Source organism: Stigmatopora nigra, chromosome 2, assembly GCF_051989575.1.
Source record: "Stigmatopora nigra isolate UIUO_SnigA chromosome 2, RoL_Snig_1.1, whole genome shotgun sequence".
Lineage (NCBI taxonomy): Eukaryota > Metazoa > Chordata > Actinopteri > Syngnathiformes > Syngnathidae > Stigmatopora > Stigmatopora nigra.
Window position 1 is genome coordinate 1,142,606 of NC_135509.1, and position 13,789 is coordinate 1,156,394.

Below are 13,789 nucleotides of genomic sequence, written 5' to 3' on the forward strand. Positions count from 1 at the left end.
AATCCAAAGCAAGATGGTGGTTGCCCGGCAACTTTTATTAAAGAACTAACACATCACATGAGCATGCAACGTCAAATAGGACACACGGAGGAGCGCTAAGGCATTTTTTTTTTTACCCATCCACGTCCCGAAACGAAGCAAAGCTGCCTTGGTGGGGTCCTCCGTTTAGTTATTTTGTTATTTTTAAAGTGCAAAGTTCACGGAACGAGGCTCGGAGCTACACGAGCGCTAGCTAGGCTGTCGACGGAGCTAACCAGAACTACACCAGGAGGGGGGGGGGAAGACCCACACGAGAGAGACGGTTCGGGGGACAAGTGGGAGAGATTTCCGTCTGGGGACGGACGAGGGTGCGCATGAAATCGTCCACCGATTTGACAGATGACGGACTGACGTAGCACCACAACAACGGGGATTTAAACACGTATACGGACGGTCGTTGGCTGTCGGGTAACACTCGATTTGGCCTGGAAAAATACATACTCGATTGGGTTTAAGTCCAGACGATGGATTGATTGGCTTAAAACGCTTGAATTAGTTTAAAAAGGACAGAACACCAACATTGGAATTCATTAGGCAAGAATATTTGGCATTTTTACTTTAAATGATTGAGATTTAATTATGATAGGGTTTAGGTCTGGGGATTGTTAATAAACTTGAAATTGTTCATGAAAGTTGTTGCTGTTAAATTCCCAAAACAAGAAGAATTGCTAACTTGGGGGTTGTGTTTTTAATTTGTTATGCTAACATGGTTAGCATTCTTTCGAGGGGGGGTCTTTCATGTTTTCAATAACAAAAAAAATCATTTATCTATTGTTTGTGGTGGTCCGCTTAATAAGACGGATCTCCTTTTAAGCACGTTTCATGAGATTTTTGTTAGCCGCCATGCTAAAATCTTCCAAAAACATTAATCGCTTCTTGTTGAGCTGTCAGACTAACGGCTTATTTTTTTTTGCACACGTATTATAAACGGCTTTTATGTAGAAGGAAAAACACCCCTGACATTTCGGAGGCGTCAACCCACGTGGTGAGTCAGGACACTATGGCAACAACGCGCTCTTATTTTTAGCTCAATTAGGACTGCCCATATGTAATAATTCCAATTTAACTTCCTGTACAATATATACACCATCTTAAAGAGTTATATTCTCTGTATGTACACATTTATAGCTGTGGGGAGACATTGCTAAAAAAAAAATGAATCCACAGAGTAATAAATAAGGTTAAAACGATGGCGACGCACGTTAGGTTTAGGTCGAATAAAATCAGTGCAGAGGACGAAGAATGTCCGAAAGACTTTTACGTAACAGACTAGGGGAAAGTGTATTTTTTGGGGGGCATATTTTTTGGGTGTGTTTTTCTTCTGTTTACCCCAAAAACGGAAAAGTTAACCTCAGTACACGCACAGGTCGGGAAACTTCATCTCGTAGATGGGGATGGAGCGAGTCTGGTTCTGGCCAAACCCGGATGAGATGGTCCCCGACGGGCTGGGCGGTGGTCTAAAAAAGGGAAAAAAATGGAAATTGGCCTTTTAGTTATGCCATTTTTAGAGGAAAAATAAATAAATAAAAAGAAAAGTGTCTCGCCTGATGGTAATCTCAAAGATCTGGTTGAGTTTGCTTTGCAGCAGGGTGGCCTGTTCAAGTAAAAAAAATAGAAAATAACGACACTTGAGACCGACATCGGGGAGGGATTAAAAATAAAAGAGAAAAGTTTTTTTTTTTGTTCATACCCTAGCGCCGCAGTGGGCAGCGATTTCCTCGAAGGGAGCTTTCTGGAATTTCTCCACCACTAGCCTCCTTCGCTCTCTCTCCTGTTCCTCCATACCGACGCTGTCCACTGGAGGGAGACAAAAACGAGATGAGACACAGTCAGGTGGGGCTGTAATAGTGTATATGATGCCAAATTGAAGAAAAGTTGTCCTTTTTATTGGTTGGAGTTGGAAATTATTTGCTCATCCCTGCTTTTTAGTGAAAAACCACAAATGACAAGGGACACATTGTCAAGTTTTGAAAGAAAACAAAGAATATTTTGCCGTTTCGGTTCAAACGAGGCCATTTTGAAGTACCGCCGAGGTTTGTTAGCATTAAGTCGTCTCTTTCTTGTTTCCGTTGTTGTTATTGCGGCCAAACAAGATGGTCGCCCTGAGAGCCAAGCGTCGGCCGTCTCGGCGCTTCAACCAGTGCTTCGTATGGTGCGGTGATTTATGACTTGCACTCCCTAAATGCAACCGTGGGACCAATTTATTTTTTCACTAGAATGAAAACAGATGGGCTGGACTTTAAGAGATAAATATGTCATCGACATATCAGCTTGTAATCGAAGGTTTTTCCATCTGGCTTAGGATATTTTAGTGAAGGGTAAAGTATTGAAACAAATGTTTAACCGCATTTCCTCAATTCCTGATTAGTTTTCTGATGGTCACCATGTCTTAAAACAGCAACAACAACAAAAATGTTAAGCATTGTTTGCAAAATGAAAGGCAGATGTTTGCAAATGTCTCCTTTTGTTTCTGTACAAATGTATCTAGATTAATTTGACAGAGGCTGAGCAGAATAAAAATGTTAATCTTTTTAATGCCGCCAGTCTGTCAATTTGGGACAAAAGTTCTGTCTATTTTACAAAACTTTAAGTTAGCCATGAAAATCAAATGAACCACGTTAAGGTCACATTATCGATAAACAATCCCGTAGACGTAAACGGTAAGGAGCGCGTGTAAAATGCCTAACAGATGCTTCCCATTTTAGTTAAGGTGGTCCGACGGGCTGGTGAGCGACTTGCAAATGGGTATCGCTAATGTTTTTTTTTCTAAACCGAGTGTGGAGTGATGGACGGACATACCGATGGCTTTCTTAAGCGTTTCAAAGGTGATCTCCTCAGCCGGGGTCCGCTGCAAAAACACAGCCAGATGTCAAATTTGCAGTTGGCATAGGAATGCAGAACACCATGATAGGAGTCAATATTTTTGTAACATGGTGGTGTCGAAAGGCCTTTTTTTGGGGGGTGGGTTTGCTTGCCTCTTCTTTCTCCGGACTGTTTCGAGATTCCACTTCAACTTGAAGCGAGATGGTCTCCCCGATGCTCTTTCTTTTGGAGAGCCGGTCCACGTCTATGGGAAATGGCGTTTTAAGGGACTATGGTGAATGGCAAGTCGGCGCTTTCCTCACCTGTGGACTGAGGGACGTAAGGGGTGGCCAGTCGATCCGTGTTGTAACCGCTGCCTCCCAGGACTTCCGTGATCTTGGACTGGAGGAATAGCACGTCGCCTTCCACTTTATCCAGCGTGGAAGGGAGCCTGGCAAAGAGGTTTTACGTCAAACGGCGAGCCAGGCTGGGGAAAGGGACATGGGTATGGCCTACTTGGGGTCGTCCAGGAATACGTCTTCGGGTAACAGGTGAGGAGTTTCTTTCTGTCTGGCTTCAATCACCTACAAGAGGAAATAATAGTATAAATTTGTATATACAGGAGATAGTAGAGAATGTTAGGAGTTTTGTGAGTGAGGTATAAAATGTACTGACCTCATGGATGTGCTGGCAGAAGGCGGGGACGGTCGTCAGCTGGCAGATGAGGTTGAGGTAAGCGGCGGCCAGCGCGTGGACTGCACAACGGTTGTAAACGGGGAGCGCTTCATCGGTAGACAGAGCCAGGTCCTAAATTTAATATTAAAAAAAAAAATTGTGGATCAAGTAAGGAGCCCTGTGGGATGCCATCCTTAAACACACACACACAATGTAAATGTCTACACAACTCATCTTTAAGACTTTAATGAGTCACCAAGTACTGAAGAAACTCGACAAATTGAGCTCTGCTTAAAAGTAGCATGATTTAGTGAGTTTTATTTTTTTACTCAATAGTTCTTTTTGATGACTAGGCCATCCCATCAATACCTGCAAGGCCAGCGCCAAGCGAATAAGGTCAACCACCACTTCTTCGTTAGCCAGCTCCACGCTGAGAAGACCGAGAAGAGCGAAAAGACTCTCGTAGTGTTCGCGGCCGCTACTCTGCTCTTTACATCCCAGGTAGATGTGTCCATAAAGCTGCTGTCCATGCTAGGAATAGAACAAAAATATATCTTATAGTAAGCATGACTTTTGCAAAAGGTCAATTCCGCTACCTTTTTCATGAACAGGTTGTCCTGTCTGGAGCACTTGTCCACTTTAAGTTTGAGCACGGAAATATCTGTGATAATACTAAAAAGTTCCAAATCAGACATAGGTTAGCAGGTTTGGCAAAACTCAAAAACTCAATGCTGAATTCCGCTTTAAGCCGACCTGATGTTGGAGAACTTGGGCCTGTTTTCGTGTCTGTCGATGAGACTGAGGAGGATTTGGAGAACCAGAAGCCGGACTTCGGGGTCTTCCGTTAAGGAGAAGGACAGTAAGGGTTCCAGGAAGGAGGTCGGGAGAGCCGTTAGCATGTTGGTGGTCTGGAAACCTGCCGTCACCTGAACGCATCAATGTGTAACTTAACTATTGGTCATTTACAGAAAATGGTTGAGTTTTGATAACATATCCCGTCAAGTCGCCCATTACTAATCTCATATTTACCTGTACTAAGGACTTTAGTAACATGACCTGGATCATCCTGGTACCCTCAGGCCTAAAACGGAGAAAATCCAGAAAGTAGATTAAGAAATTGACTTAAAATACAGTTGTGATTGGGTCATTTATTGTTTGGAGTCTTAATTGATGACAGAGAAGGAGATTAATCCCTAAATTCCTGAACCAAAACGTACAATTTCTTGGAATATTCCGCCAAAATGACGACACTGCCGAACATTTCGCAAATACATAAATAATCAAAACCCTAAAAGAGTCCTACCAGAAAATGCCTTGGCACTTCAAAACGACCAGTTTATCTCTTTCGGCATAAAAACAATTAACGATTGTCCCATTTAAGATAGTGACGATTATAGATCTCCCTTATTGGATATCTACCCGCATATTTCTTTAATTTAATAAAAGCCTTTGAGTTTGAGAGCACAAAGAATTAATTGATCGATGTTTGTGGTAGTTGTGTAGCAATTATGACGTGATGTCAATATTTCCACCAAAACAGGATAATAATGCGGGCGGCACTTCACTCACTGCGGAGGAATTTCATTTTATTAGCGGCCAATGGTTAGCATTAGCTTAAAACTCTTAACTTTAGAAAAAATAGATTAATGTATATCACCCTAATTGAAAAATACATTGTGAAAACAATCGTTGGCTAATCTGGAGACAGAAAAGTGTGTCAAATATGGCATTTGGGGACATATTTACTTACCCAGAACCTGAAGAAGGTAGCAATGGGTGTACACCCGGAACGGGAATCTTCCCCAATATGAAGAGCATGACCTCCGACCTCTGGTAGGTCGGCAAAGTGTTGGCAAATGAACCTGAAAGGGAGAAACCCTTAGATTCAAATTCAAGGGGTAAAAAACATCAATGTCTAATGTCATCTGGAGCATCCTGAAGAAGCCGAAAGCATTTGGGGACATTTCCAGACTTGGGCGGTCCACAAAGTATGACTTAAGTCAGAGAAAAGCAATTATGGATGGCCCACATTATAAATCATCTGGATTTCTTCAAAGATTCCCAGAAAAAAATGGAAAGAAAGTGCAAACCACTTGGAAGCAGTGGAGTCTCACCAATGGTTCTGATGACGGCCTCTTGGAGCTGCCGTTCCTCGTGAGCTTTGATGATCTTGGTTCCGATGTTGGTGTTGCCGTCGTACGAGCCGGTCAACTCGTAGTCCACGCTGAGACGGAGTTGGCGGAGTAACGTGTTGAAGACTTCCAACACGGTGGGACCTGCCATTTGGGAGAGAAAAATTGGTCATCTGTAGCTGACAATGGATGACAGTGAGTTAAGAACAGAGCCCACGCACCTACGGAACCGCTGGCCGCAATGGCCGCCGCTTCCAGCAAAACTTCTACTATTCCGGCTCGGATGGTGGCGGAGTTTTTGCTGTTGGCGTCCAAGTGGCCCAGAAGTTGCTGGATCACCAAGTGGGAGTGCTGAGACTGAAATGACAAATGAGATGGATGATCAAATGTCCACGATATGTTTTTAATACAAAATGGAGGGTGTATTTTCAGTTTGATGTCATCTGGTCAGAAAATGATTTTGTTCAAGATAACTCAGGAATGAATAAAATTTTGTTTTAATTTAAAAAAAACCTGCAAATATTCAATATTATGGCAAAAATATTGCCCTTACCTGAATTGAATACATGATGATTTTAAAGCAGCGCACAGCAAAAGTCTTTCCTTGCCATAGTGAGTGATTGTCAAGATGCCTTCAGGGACACACACAACAAAAAGACACATTCAATGGCTTATACACTCGCTAAACAATCACCACAAGGCGCAGCATGACAAGGGCGGCTAATAAACGGCAAAAAGTGCTTCCTACAAAAACCACCAAGGTCATTTTGGCAAAAAAACGAGACGTGACGGATGGGAAAATCGCTCCTGACAAGAACGGAAATGAGGAGGAAATTGAAGCTTGGGGAAATCGAGTAGGGACTCCAAGCCGGAGAGTAGCCGAGGACATCTCGTAGACGGAACGATTGGTCTCCGCCAGGGAGGTTTACCTACATGAGCACGGGAGTGACAGCGTTCTTAATGTTCCCGTAGGCGGCTCGGCCCAGCAGCTCCCTGAAACAGCGCTCCGTCAGCTCGATGGGGCTTTCTTTCTCCTTGTCCGAGGCCTGCAGTGGAGAGGGGGACCGACTGGTCGTGGGCCAGGGAGGAGAAAGAAAACATGTGGAAGACATGAGGTTGGAAAAGAGGTAAAACTTTTGACAAATAGCCCATAGCTCCTCGCAAAGAGTGCAAAGTTGAACCATATCCATGTGTCAAGCCTCCAAACCAAAAACACCTGAAGATTACATGCTTTTAATATACTAAATACTTTTCGTAGCTTAACGCTAATGTGGCGTGGCGTTCCGAGGAGGAAAGAATTGAGGGCCCAAGGCTAGATTTCCAAGGGGAACATTCATATTTTACATCTTAAAGCCAAATAGGACACATTTTGAGTACGATTAACAGCATTCTTGGGCGGAATTAGCAAAATAAGCTTCTAGGGTTGTGCTTTAAAGCTTCTGAAATGATTAGCGTAGTTCAAAATGGAGGTGTTATTATGATCGTCAGTCGCTCCATGGCCGATTACTACATTATTCATGATGTAGCTCATGCTGTCATCTGTCCTGCTGCGTGGCGTCCAACCTTGCAGGAGCGCTAAAATCCTGAAAGGGCATTGTACAAATTGTCTCTACAGTATTTTGTTGTAAGTCAAAAAGCAAGGAAAATTGATTCTGTGGGAACATTTGCGGGTCAGATTTTCTTAGGAAATTGTTTCTTGTCGTTCCATGGCACTGGGGAAAAATATCAAAAAAATAAAATACAAATAAAACTAGTTAGAATAAACAGGTTAACATTCAACAGCTATTCCCAGAATTTCACTGTTAAAGAAAAAAATCATTTAATATTTGTATTAAACGGCAAAATACGTTACTAAGCCCGTTGACAAAATCTCACCTCTCGGCACGTTCGCGAGTCTGCAGATTAAACAGCAGCGACGGCACGATCTTGTCCATATGCTGAGGGTCCCAGATATTGGCCTGAAGCTCGTCATTGACCGTCTTCCTCACCACGCCTTGGAGTCCCCTGATGCCCGCCATCCGGATCCTGAATTTCCCACAAATCCGATTTAACCGTCGCCACGTTCCCTAGTTTTCTCGGACCGACTCACTTGGTGCGGATGTCGGGGTCCTCGTAACCCGAGTGGCACATCTCGCTGAAGCGCGACACGAAAAAGTCGTAGCTGCGGTGATAGGACGCCGTGTCCTCTTCGATGTTGGCGAACTTGACAAACTGAGGAGAACAGTGGGGAGTGATTAGAATGCATGTGTGTGTGAGGGGAAATGAGCAATAACGCAAACATCCTCAGCTATTTCCTCTGCCTGTAATATATGTTAGCATTGAATCCAAATGGTTTTAAAGCTACTTGGAAAAGTCAAGCCAGCTTGTCTGTTCTCAATTTAAGCACGTTAGCGTCTCTATTAGTCGAATTATTGCGTCTCGGTGGAGAACGCCTTGAGGCTGCCGGCCTATGAAACTAAGAGTGGGTGGGTGGGAGTTGAACAAAACGCTAACTGGTGTGGTCGTTTGTTTATGAAGTTAAGCTGGAGTTGGCTTGAAAGTAGCAGAGCAAAAATGGGATAAAACAGAGTGGTAAATTGTGCTAATAGTATCCACATTTTGTCTATCTCCATTACTGTTAAATAACATTTTTGACAAATGATTAGAATACAGTAATCCTTTGGATATCGTGGTTAATGTGGAGCAAATATGGCTGTGAAAATTGAAAAATTTCCAAGTAGAGTCACTCCTAAGAATGTTTTTTTAATTTTGTGGAAGTGCAAAAAAAGTTTTTGCAAATATGCGTGAAGGAATCTTACAGAGTTGGTTCCTAAGATCTGCAGGCTGGGTTTGTCGGATTCCAGCAGTTTCCGCACCATCTTGAGGAAACTTTCCACGAATAGATTGATGCTCTGGCAATGGCAGGCCATCAACAGCTGGTCCAGCGCTTCCATTGCGATGCACACATACCTGGAAAAAAATTGTAGAGTTAAGTTTTCTTGGTTGTTGTAGCAAGACAGACACAGAAGACATTGTAGACCTAGTTAAAAAAAACTGGAGCCACACTGGAAATCCACAATGTGGACCTTCTGCAGACTGAGACTGGGGTTAAATAAATTAAATTAATAAATAAAAAATCAATTACAAAATTATTTAATTCAATTATTTAAGTTAGCACTGTATGGCTAGGTTGTACTTTTTGAAGTGACATTTTTTAACTTCAAAACTAAAAGCACAAACCTACAAAAACAATAAATACTATTATTTTGGTAGTATATATCCGGCTTTAAAAAAAACGTGCGGAGGTGTACTCTGACAGGGGGCGCTCACCCGTATCTGTGGCGCGCCACATCTCTTGACAAGCGCTCAGAAAGGTACGCCCCGATGCGGTCCAGCTTCTCCGGCGCCGACAGAGCGTAAAATGTCAGTTTCTCCATGTTGGCCTTGACAAGCCCATCCTAAAAGAAAGAAACATATTTACTTTTCAAAACAGTTATAAACACCGCTGTCATCTCTTGTCAAAAAAGTGATATTTTTAGAAACCACAGGGCGACATGGTGATAAAAATCCTGTTTGTTCCAGTTGCCGTCAAAGCGGTTTAAGCAAACTAATTGAAGATGGAGTAGAAAAATGGAGTTGTCAAAGCAACGGAAATGAGACGAATTCCCAGTTTGGGAAGCCTTGGCCAAAGATCTGACAAGGAAAGTAGTGCAATGTGCAACGTGTTCAAACAATTTAGGCCTTGACAAATCCACTAACTTTCTGCACATTTGGCTTTTTCGCCACAGATAAGATCTTTGCTTTCACCCTGCATTTGTTAGTCTACATTTGTAAATTCAGCTGAGCTGTTCAATTAAGATCTTTGCCAGATGGGAAAATGTGAGTGGACAGAAAACATACCTCCGGGTCTTCCGGAAAGATGTTGTCTACCAGCCTCTTGTAGCGAGGCCGGAGAGCCCCGCAACAACCGCATACCCCTAAAAAAATAAAAGCAGAAATTAATTTAAAATGCTCCCAGAGTGGAAAGTTAGCATAAATATAACTCTGCTAAAAAAGGCTTTTGCTTGACACAGAAATCAACACTGAGGGAAAATTATTCAAAAAGCAATACAATCCTAATCAGTTTAATATCTGCGCTGTCGCTTTAAATTTCCCGGTCAAACATGGACGACCTTGGTGAGGAAACAGTGTTCTTTTGGGAGAAAGTGATTGGTGGATTGCCTGAAGGACTCATGTGCCGACGATGACTCATGAGGGGCAAAAGGAATTTAAAAAAAACTGGTTGGGTACGCTGCCAAAAACAAAAAAATGTTGTTGCACCTGCTTCCTGAAAAAAAAAAACAGTTGGAACAGGTCAAACGGCCTTCAGTATCAAGACTTTCTCTCCCGGGCTTTGGATTTCCATACGTCGGAAGCGGATAGTCCGGTTGGCTTTGACTGTAGACAGGTAATCAGGAAACCATATTGAGTCGTTGGCTGCCATTGACGACTGATCTGTTTTGATTGGGAGGGCTGGAAGCGTCAATCAAACCTTAAAAATCAAGTAGTGGGTAATTTAAAACGCTGTAAATGCATCATGGAAAATAATCGGGTCATTAGCCATCTGTCAGATGAAATAACATTTGTTTTCTTAACCCCTTATCATCGTAATTAGCATATAAATAGCCTAGCTTGAATTGAATTGCTTGCATATTATGGGGCCGACCTGGGATCGAACCCAGAACCCCAGAACTGCAAAAGTCCAACATGCTAATCACTCAAATAAAATTACAATAAAAAGGAAAAAATATCATTGTAAAGGTTTCACTACTCATTTTAAAATGCAACAAAAACCATAAAACATAAAGACTTCACTGTAATTGCCTTAAAAACTGCTAGTTTTCCCTCAATATTCTGCTATTATTATTAAAATTAACCACCATATTCGAGGGATTACTGTACAATGTCAAGTATAGATTCGTACAGGACAAAAAAAATCAATTATTCCAAAAACATAACAGTCCCGAGACGGTTTTGGGCCTTGACGAAGTTCTCGAATCTATTCTTAGACTCTCGTTTCTGCGCCACCCTTGAAAAGTTCCAACTGGAGGAATCCCGCTGAGCAGTCGGACAATAAATTAATTCAACTCCGGGAGAAGAGGTCGAAGAAAAAGGAGATCCTTTTAAAAAAGGAAAGGACGAGTGACGGAGAACGGAGGGTCGCTTTGTGACGCAAGAAATGAGTCACGGCCCAAAGCTTCTTATTGTCCCTCGTAAATCTGCCAGCCAGCGCTAGAAAAAAAAAAACGGGTATTCTGGGAAAAAGGCTTTAGAGGCGACACATAAGGGGATTGCAAAAAAAAAATGTAAATATCGGAAACCCACGTGGAATAAAATATGGTAGGAATCGAATGCAGTTTCTGCAGACTTTCTTGGAATGACGGATTAGCGACCAGTCCTTGGAGAGATGGTCGTTTTTCATGGGGCGACCTAATGCAATTACATTTCTCTTTGACGTTTTTAAGTGTGCAGTCAAGTCGTAAATCTGTAAAGAGAACCAGACTACAGATTGTGCAAATTGAAGGGTTAATATTGGAAATACTGCTAACTATGTCACATAGACATAGCTGGTGGTGAAGGGGGTCGCTCCCCTGGAAGCAAGCGGCCAATCACCAGGCTATTTTTATCTCGCCGACATTAACAGATTACACCGGCCATTTCCTCACGGAATGCAAGATTAACATTCTCCCATCAGGATCAAAGATGGAGGGCTGCTAGGAACGTTAGGGGAATACTAAAGGGAGGCGGGGTTAAGGCCGGGTGAATTAAGTGGGCCACTTAGAAAATTAGTTAACGCAATTCATTAATTTAATTGTGCATCAACATTGCAAACACGTTCAAGCTCGCGTAAAGTGTATTATTTGTATGTAATGCTATGATATGCGACCTCGCTATAAGTAGTATTACAAGTTTATTATACAACTTTATATCTAAAAACTAAAAGGATAGAAAAAGGGCACTAGCGGTCACAAGTTTTGGGACAGTTTACCATTCTGTAGAATGAGGAAATGTCTCAATATTTTTTATACATTTTGTATTTTTGGGTATCACATTGCAATCAATTGTAGTTTGTGCTGTTAGTGGAGATTAAAAGTTTCCCAACCTTAAAAAATACATCCGCCATTTTATCATAATTTCCCTCTGGCCCCCCAAAAAGCTACTTTATCCCACATTAGCGAGAATTGTGGGAAGCTACAAAGCCAGTGAAAGTCAAGAGGATGATGATGATAATGCCAGGAAGTGGCTAGACCGGCTAAAACGGCGTGGGGGGATCAAACGAGACTTCCTGTCGCCATCTGCAATCAAGAATCAAGACAGAGATTTTAAAGAGAGCAAAGAGCAGAAGAATTCAAGAACATCTGCTTCTCCGGCACCCCTGTTGATAAAAATGACAGCATTTCATATGTAAGGTCTAAATGAACTACAAAGTCGCCATCAGACAAAATAACCCGGCGGGTTGCGCGTTTGAAACCCCTATCCCGAGGGAAGTTGTTTGGAAAATCAGACGAGGGCCCTCGATGGCGCCGTTTTATCGACGTGGTAAACTTCTCAAAGCAGGCCGTTCCAGTTCAATTCAAACGTCGGAAAAATGAATCACCCGAGAAACCCAAGACGCCAATAAAGGAGGTAAACACGGCCGGCAGATACACACACGCGCCATCTGTTTCTGGGCGCCCGTTCGCGCTCGACTACTTTGTGTGAAGACGTCGGAGCGACCGCAACGCTAACGAGAGGAAAAAAAAATATTACCGGAAATATACATCTCCTTCATCAAAGCTGACGATCAAACATTTGAGTCGTGACGTGAAAGTCTGCCGGCGGAATGCGGCCAAACCGGCTGCTTCCAATCTCCCATTTCCCACATTTGACGCTACCCGCGTTTGGTTCTTACCGTACATGGAAGGTGACGCCGGACAGCCGCTTTCCAGCGGGTTCACTCACTCACAATACCGTGCTGAGAACACACACACAAATGCAAAAACACACACACTTGGGGGGATTAATGCCCGCCTGTGCGCACGTGCTCTGAGCTAAAAGGCATCGGAACGCGCGTTGTGATTGGTCCACGGGCTGCGTCGATGCCATGAATTACACACAAGCACGAAGTAGGGGGGCGGGGGGCTGCTAGGCGACGTCACGGGAGCGTGCTGGGATGACCTTGGGTTTTTCTGCTTGTTCTCGATAAAAAAAGGGGAATAAATGACATGAAACCAATAGGAGCAGACATGCTTTGCATAACCCACATTGCAGATGAAGAGGAATTAGAAAAATGCATATAAATATTTCCACCCACGCAATCCCCCCCCCGTTTCGTCATGCCCCCCCATCGTGAACCCACCCCCCCCCCCCCATCGTGAACCCCCCCCCCCCCCCCCATCGCAAGCCCCCCCTCCCCCAACCCCCTGCTATGCTTCCTGCTTGACTTTCTGTCCCCCCCTATTCCATTGCGATTTTGGTTTAGTCCGTGGAGGGAAAAATTGTTGGCCTTGTGATGTCAGTCACAAGCTATTTTGACAAAATACAAAAAGTCATAATAAAAATAGCGACACCTGCAAACAATAAGTCATTATTTGGGAGGTTTTATATTTATATTTAGAAATACAGTAGTTAGTGATGAGCTAGTCATATTTGTTGGACAAAATGACCTTTAAGTAAAACAGTAATGAACTTGAGTTTATCTTCTTAAATACATTTTTATCATTAGAATATACTACATTTTGCAAATAGGGCAGCCCTAATATACATATTTTCCACAATTATCCTGAAATTTGTAGGTGTATTTTTAGCCCAGAAATTATGTTTTGCATTAAAGTGCCAGGGAGTTGCTATTTTTATTATTTAGTTATTTTTTTCTAATTAACAAAAAAACTAACAAAGACCCCCGCACTCACCCTTTCCAACACGATGGTCGAGGAGCGTGCGACAGTCCAATGACAGTCTCGGCGAGACCGGGTCGTCTACGGGTGCGGGCAAGGGCATGATACCCCAAAAAAATTACTCCTAACAGATAGAAATATCGAGGGAAAAACTACACGGTCCTACCGACGTCGCCCTAGTTATTAATATTTACCGTGAGGGTATTAACGGGAGAGATTAGCGATTAGCCCGACAGCTTTTCTCTG

At 42.9% G+C, this 13,789-nt stretch overlaps 1 protein-coding gene and 1 long non-coding RNA gene across 2 annotated transcripts; both read right to left on the reverse strand.

The window, feature by feature from the left end:
* Positions 1–14: 14 nt before the first annotated feature.
* efr3bb (EFR3 homolog Bb (S. cerevisiae)) lies at positions 15–13,763 on the reverse strand. Its single transcript, XM_077710764.1, has 23 exons — positions 13,559–13,763; positions 9,528–9,604; positions 8,958–9,085; positions 8,447–8,597; positions 7,738–7,859; positions 7,524–7,673; positions 6,582–6,716; positions 6,202–6,280; positions 5,870–6,005; positions 5,631–5,792; positions 5,267–5,378; positions 4,546–4,597; positions 4,270–4,442; positions 4,113–4,188; positions 3,886–4,047; positions 3,517–3,648; positions 3,358–3,425; positions 3,165–3,292; positions 3,015–3,106; positions 2,839–2,887; positions 1,730–1,836; positions 1,584–1,633; positions 15–1,496 (listed from the first exon to the last, which is right to left on the reverse strand). Exons 1-23 carry the CDS (start codon positions 13,644–13,646, stop codon positions 1,391–1,393), a joined length of 2,535 nt encoding a protein of 844 aa, XP_077566890.1. The 5' UTR covers positions 13,647–13,763; the 3' UTR covers positions 15–1,390.
* LOC144189718 (uncharacterized) lies at positions 9,736–12,871 on the reverse strand. Its single transcript, XR_013324964.1, has 2 exons — positions 12,559–12,871; positions 9,736–11,151 (listed from the first exon to the last, which is right to left on the reverse strand). It is a non-coding gene; the product is annotated as an uncharacterized LOC144189718 (long non-coding RNA).
* Positions 13,764–13,789: the final 26 nt, after the last annotated feature.

Bases quoted from the DNA above. Each gene is read 5' to 3' on its own strand.
- efr3bb (XM_077710764.1), bottom strand. From the start codon at position 13,646: ATGCCCTTGCCCGCACCCGTAGACGACCCGGTCTCGCCGAGACTGTCA. The intron at 6,006-6,201 runs GTAAGGGCAATA...TTGTCATTTCAG, and splicing joins TCATCATGTATTCAATTCAG to TCTCAGCACTCCCACTTGGT. The intron at 4,598-5,266 runs GTAAGTAAATAT...TCTCCGTTTTAG, and splicing joins CTACCTTCTTCAGGTTCTGG to GCCTGAGGGTACCAGGATGA.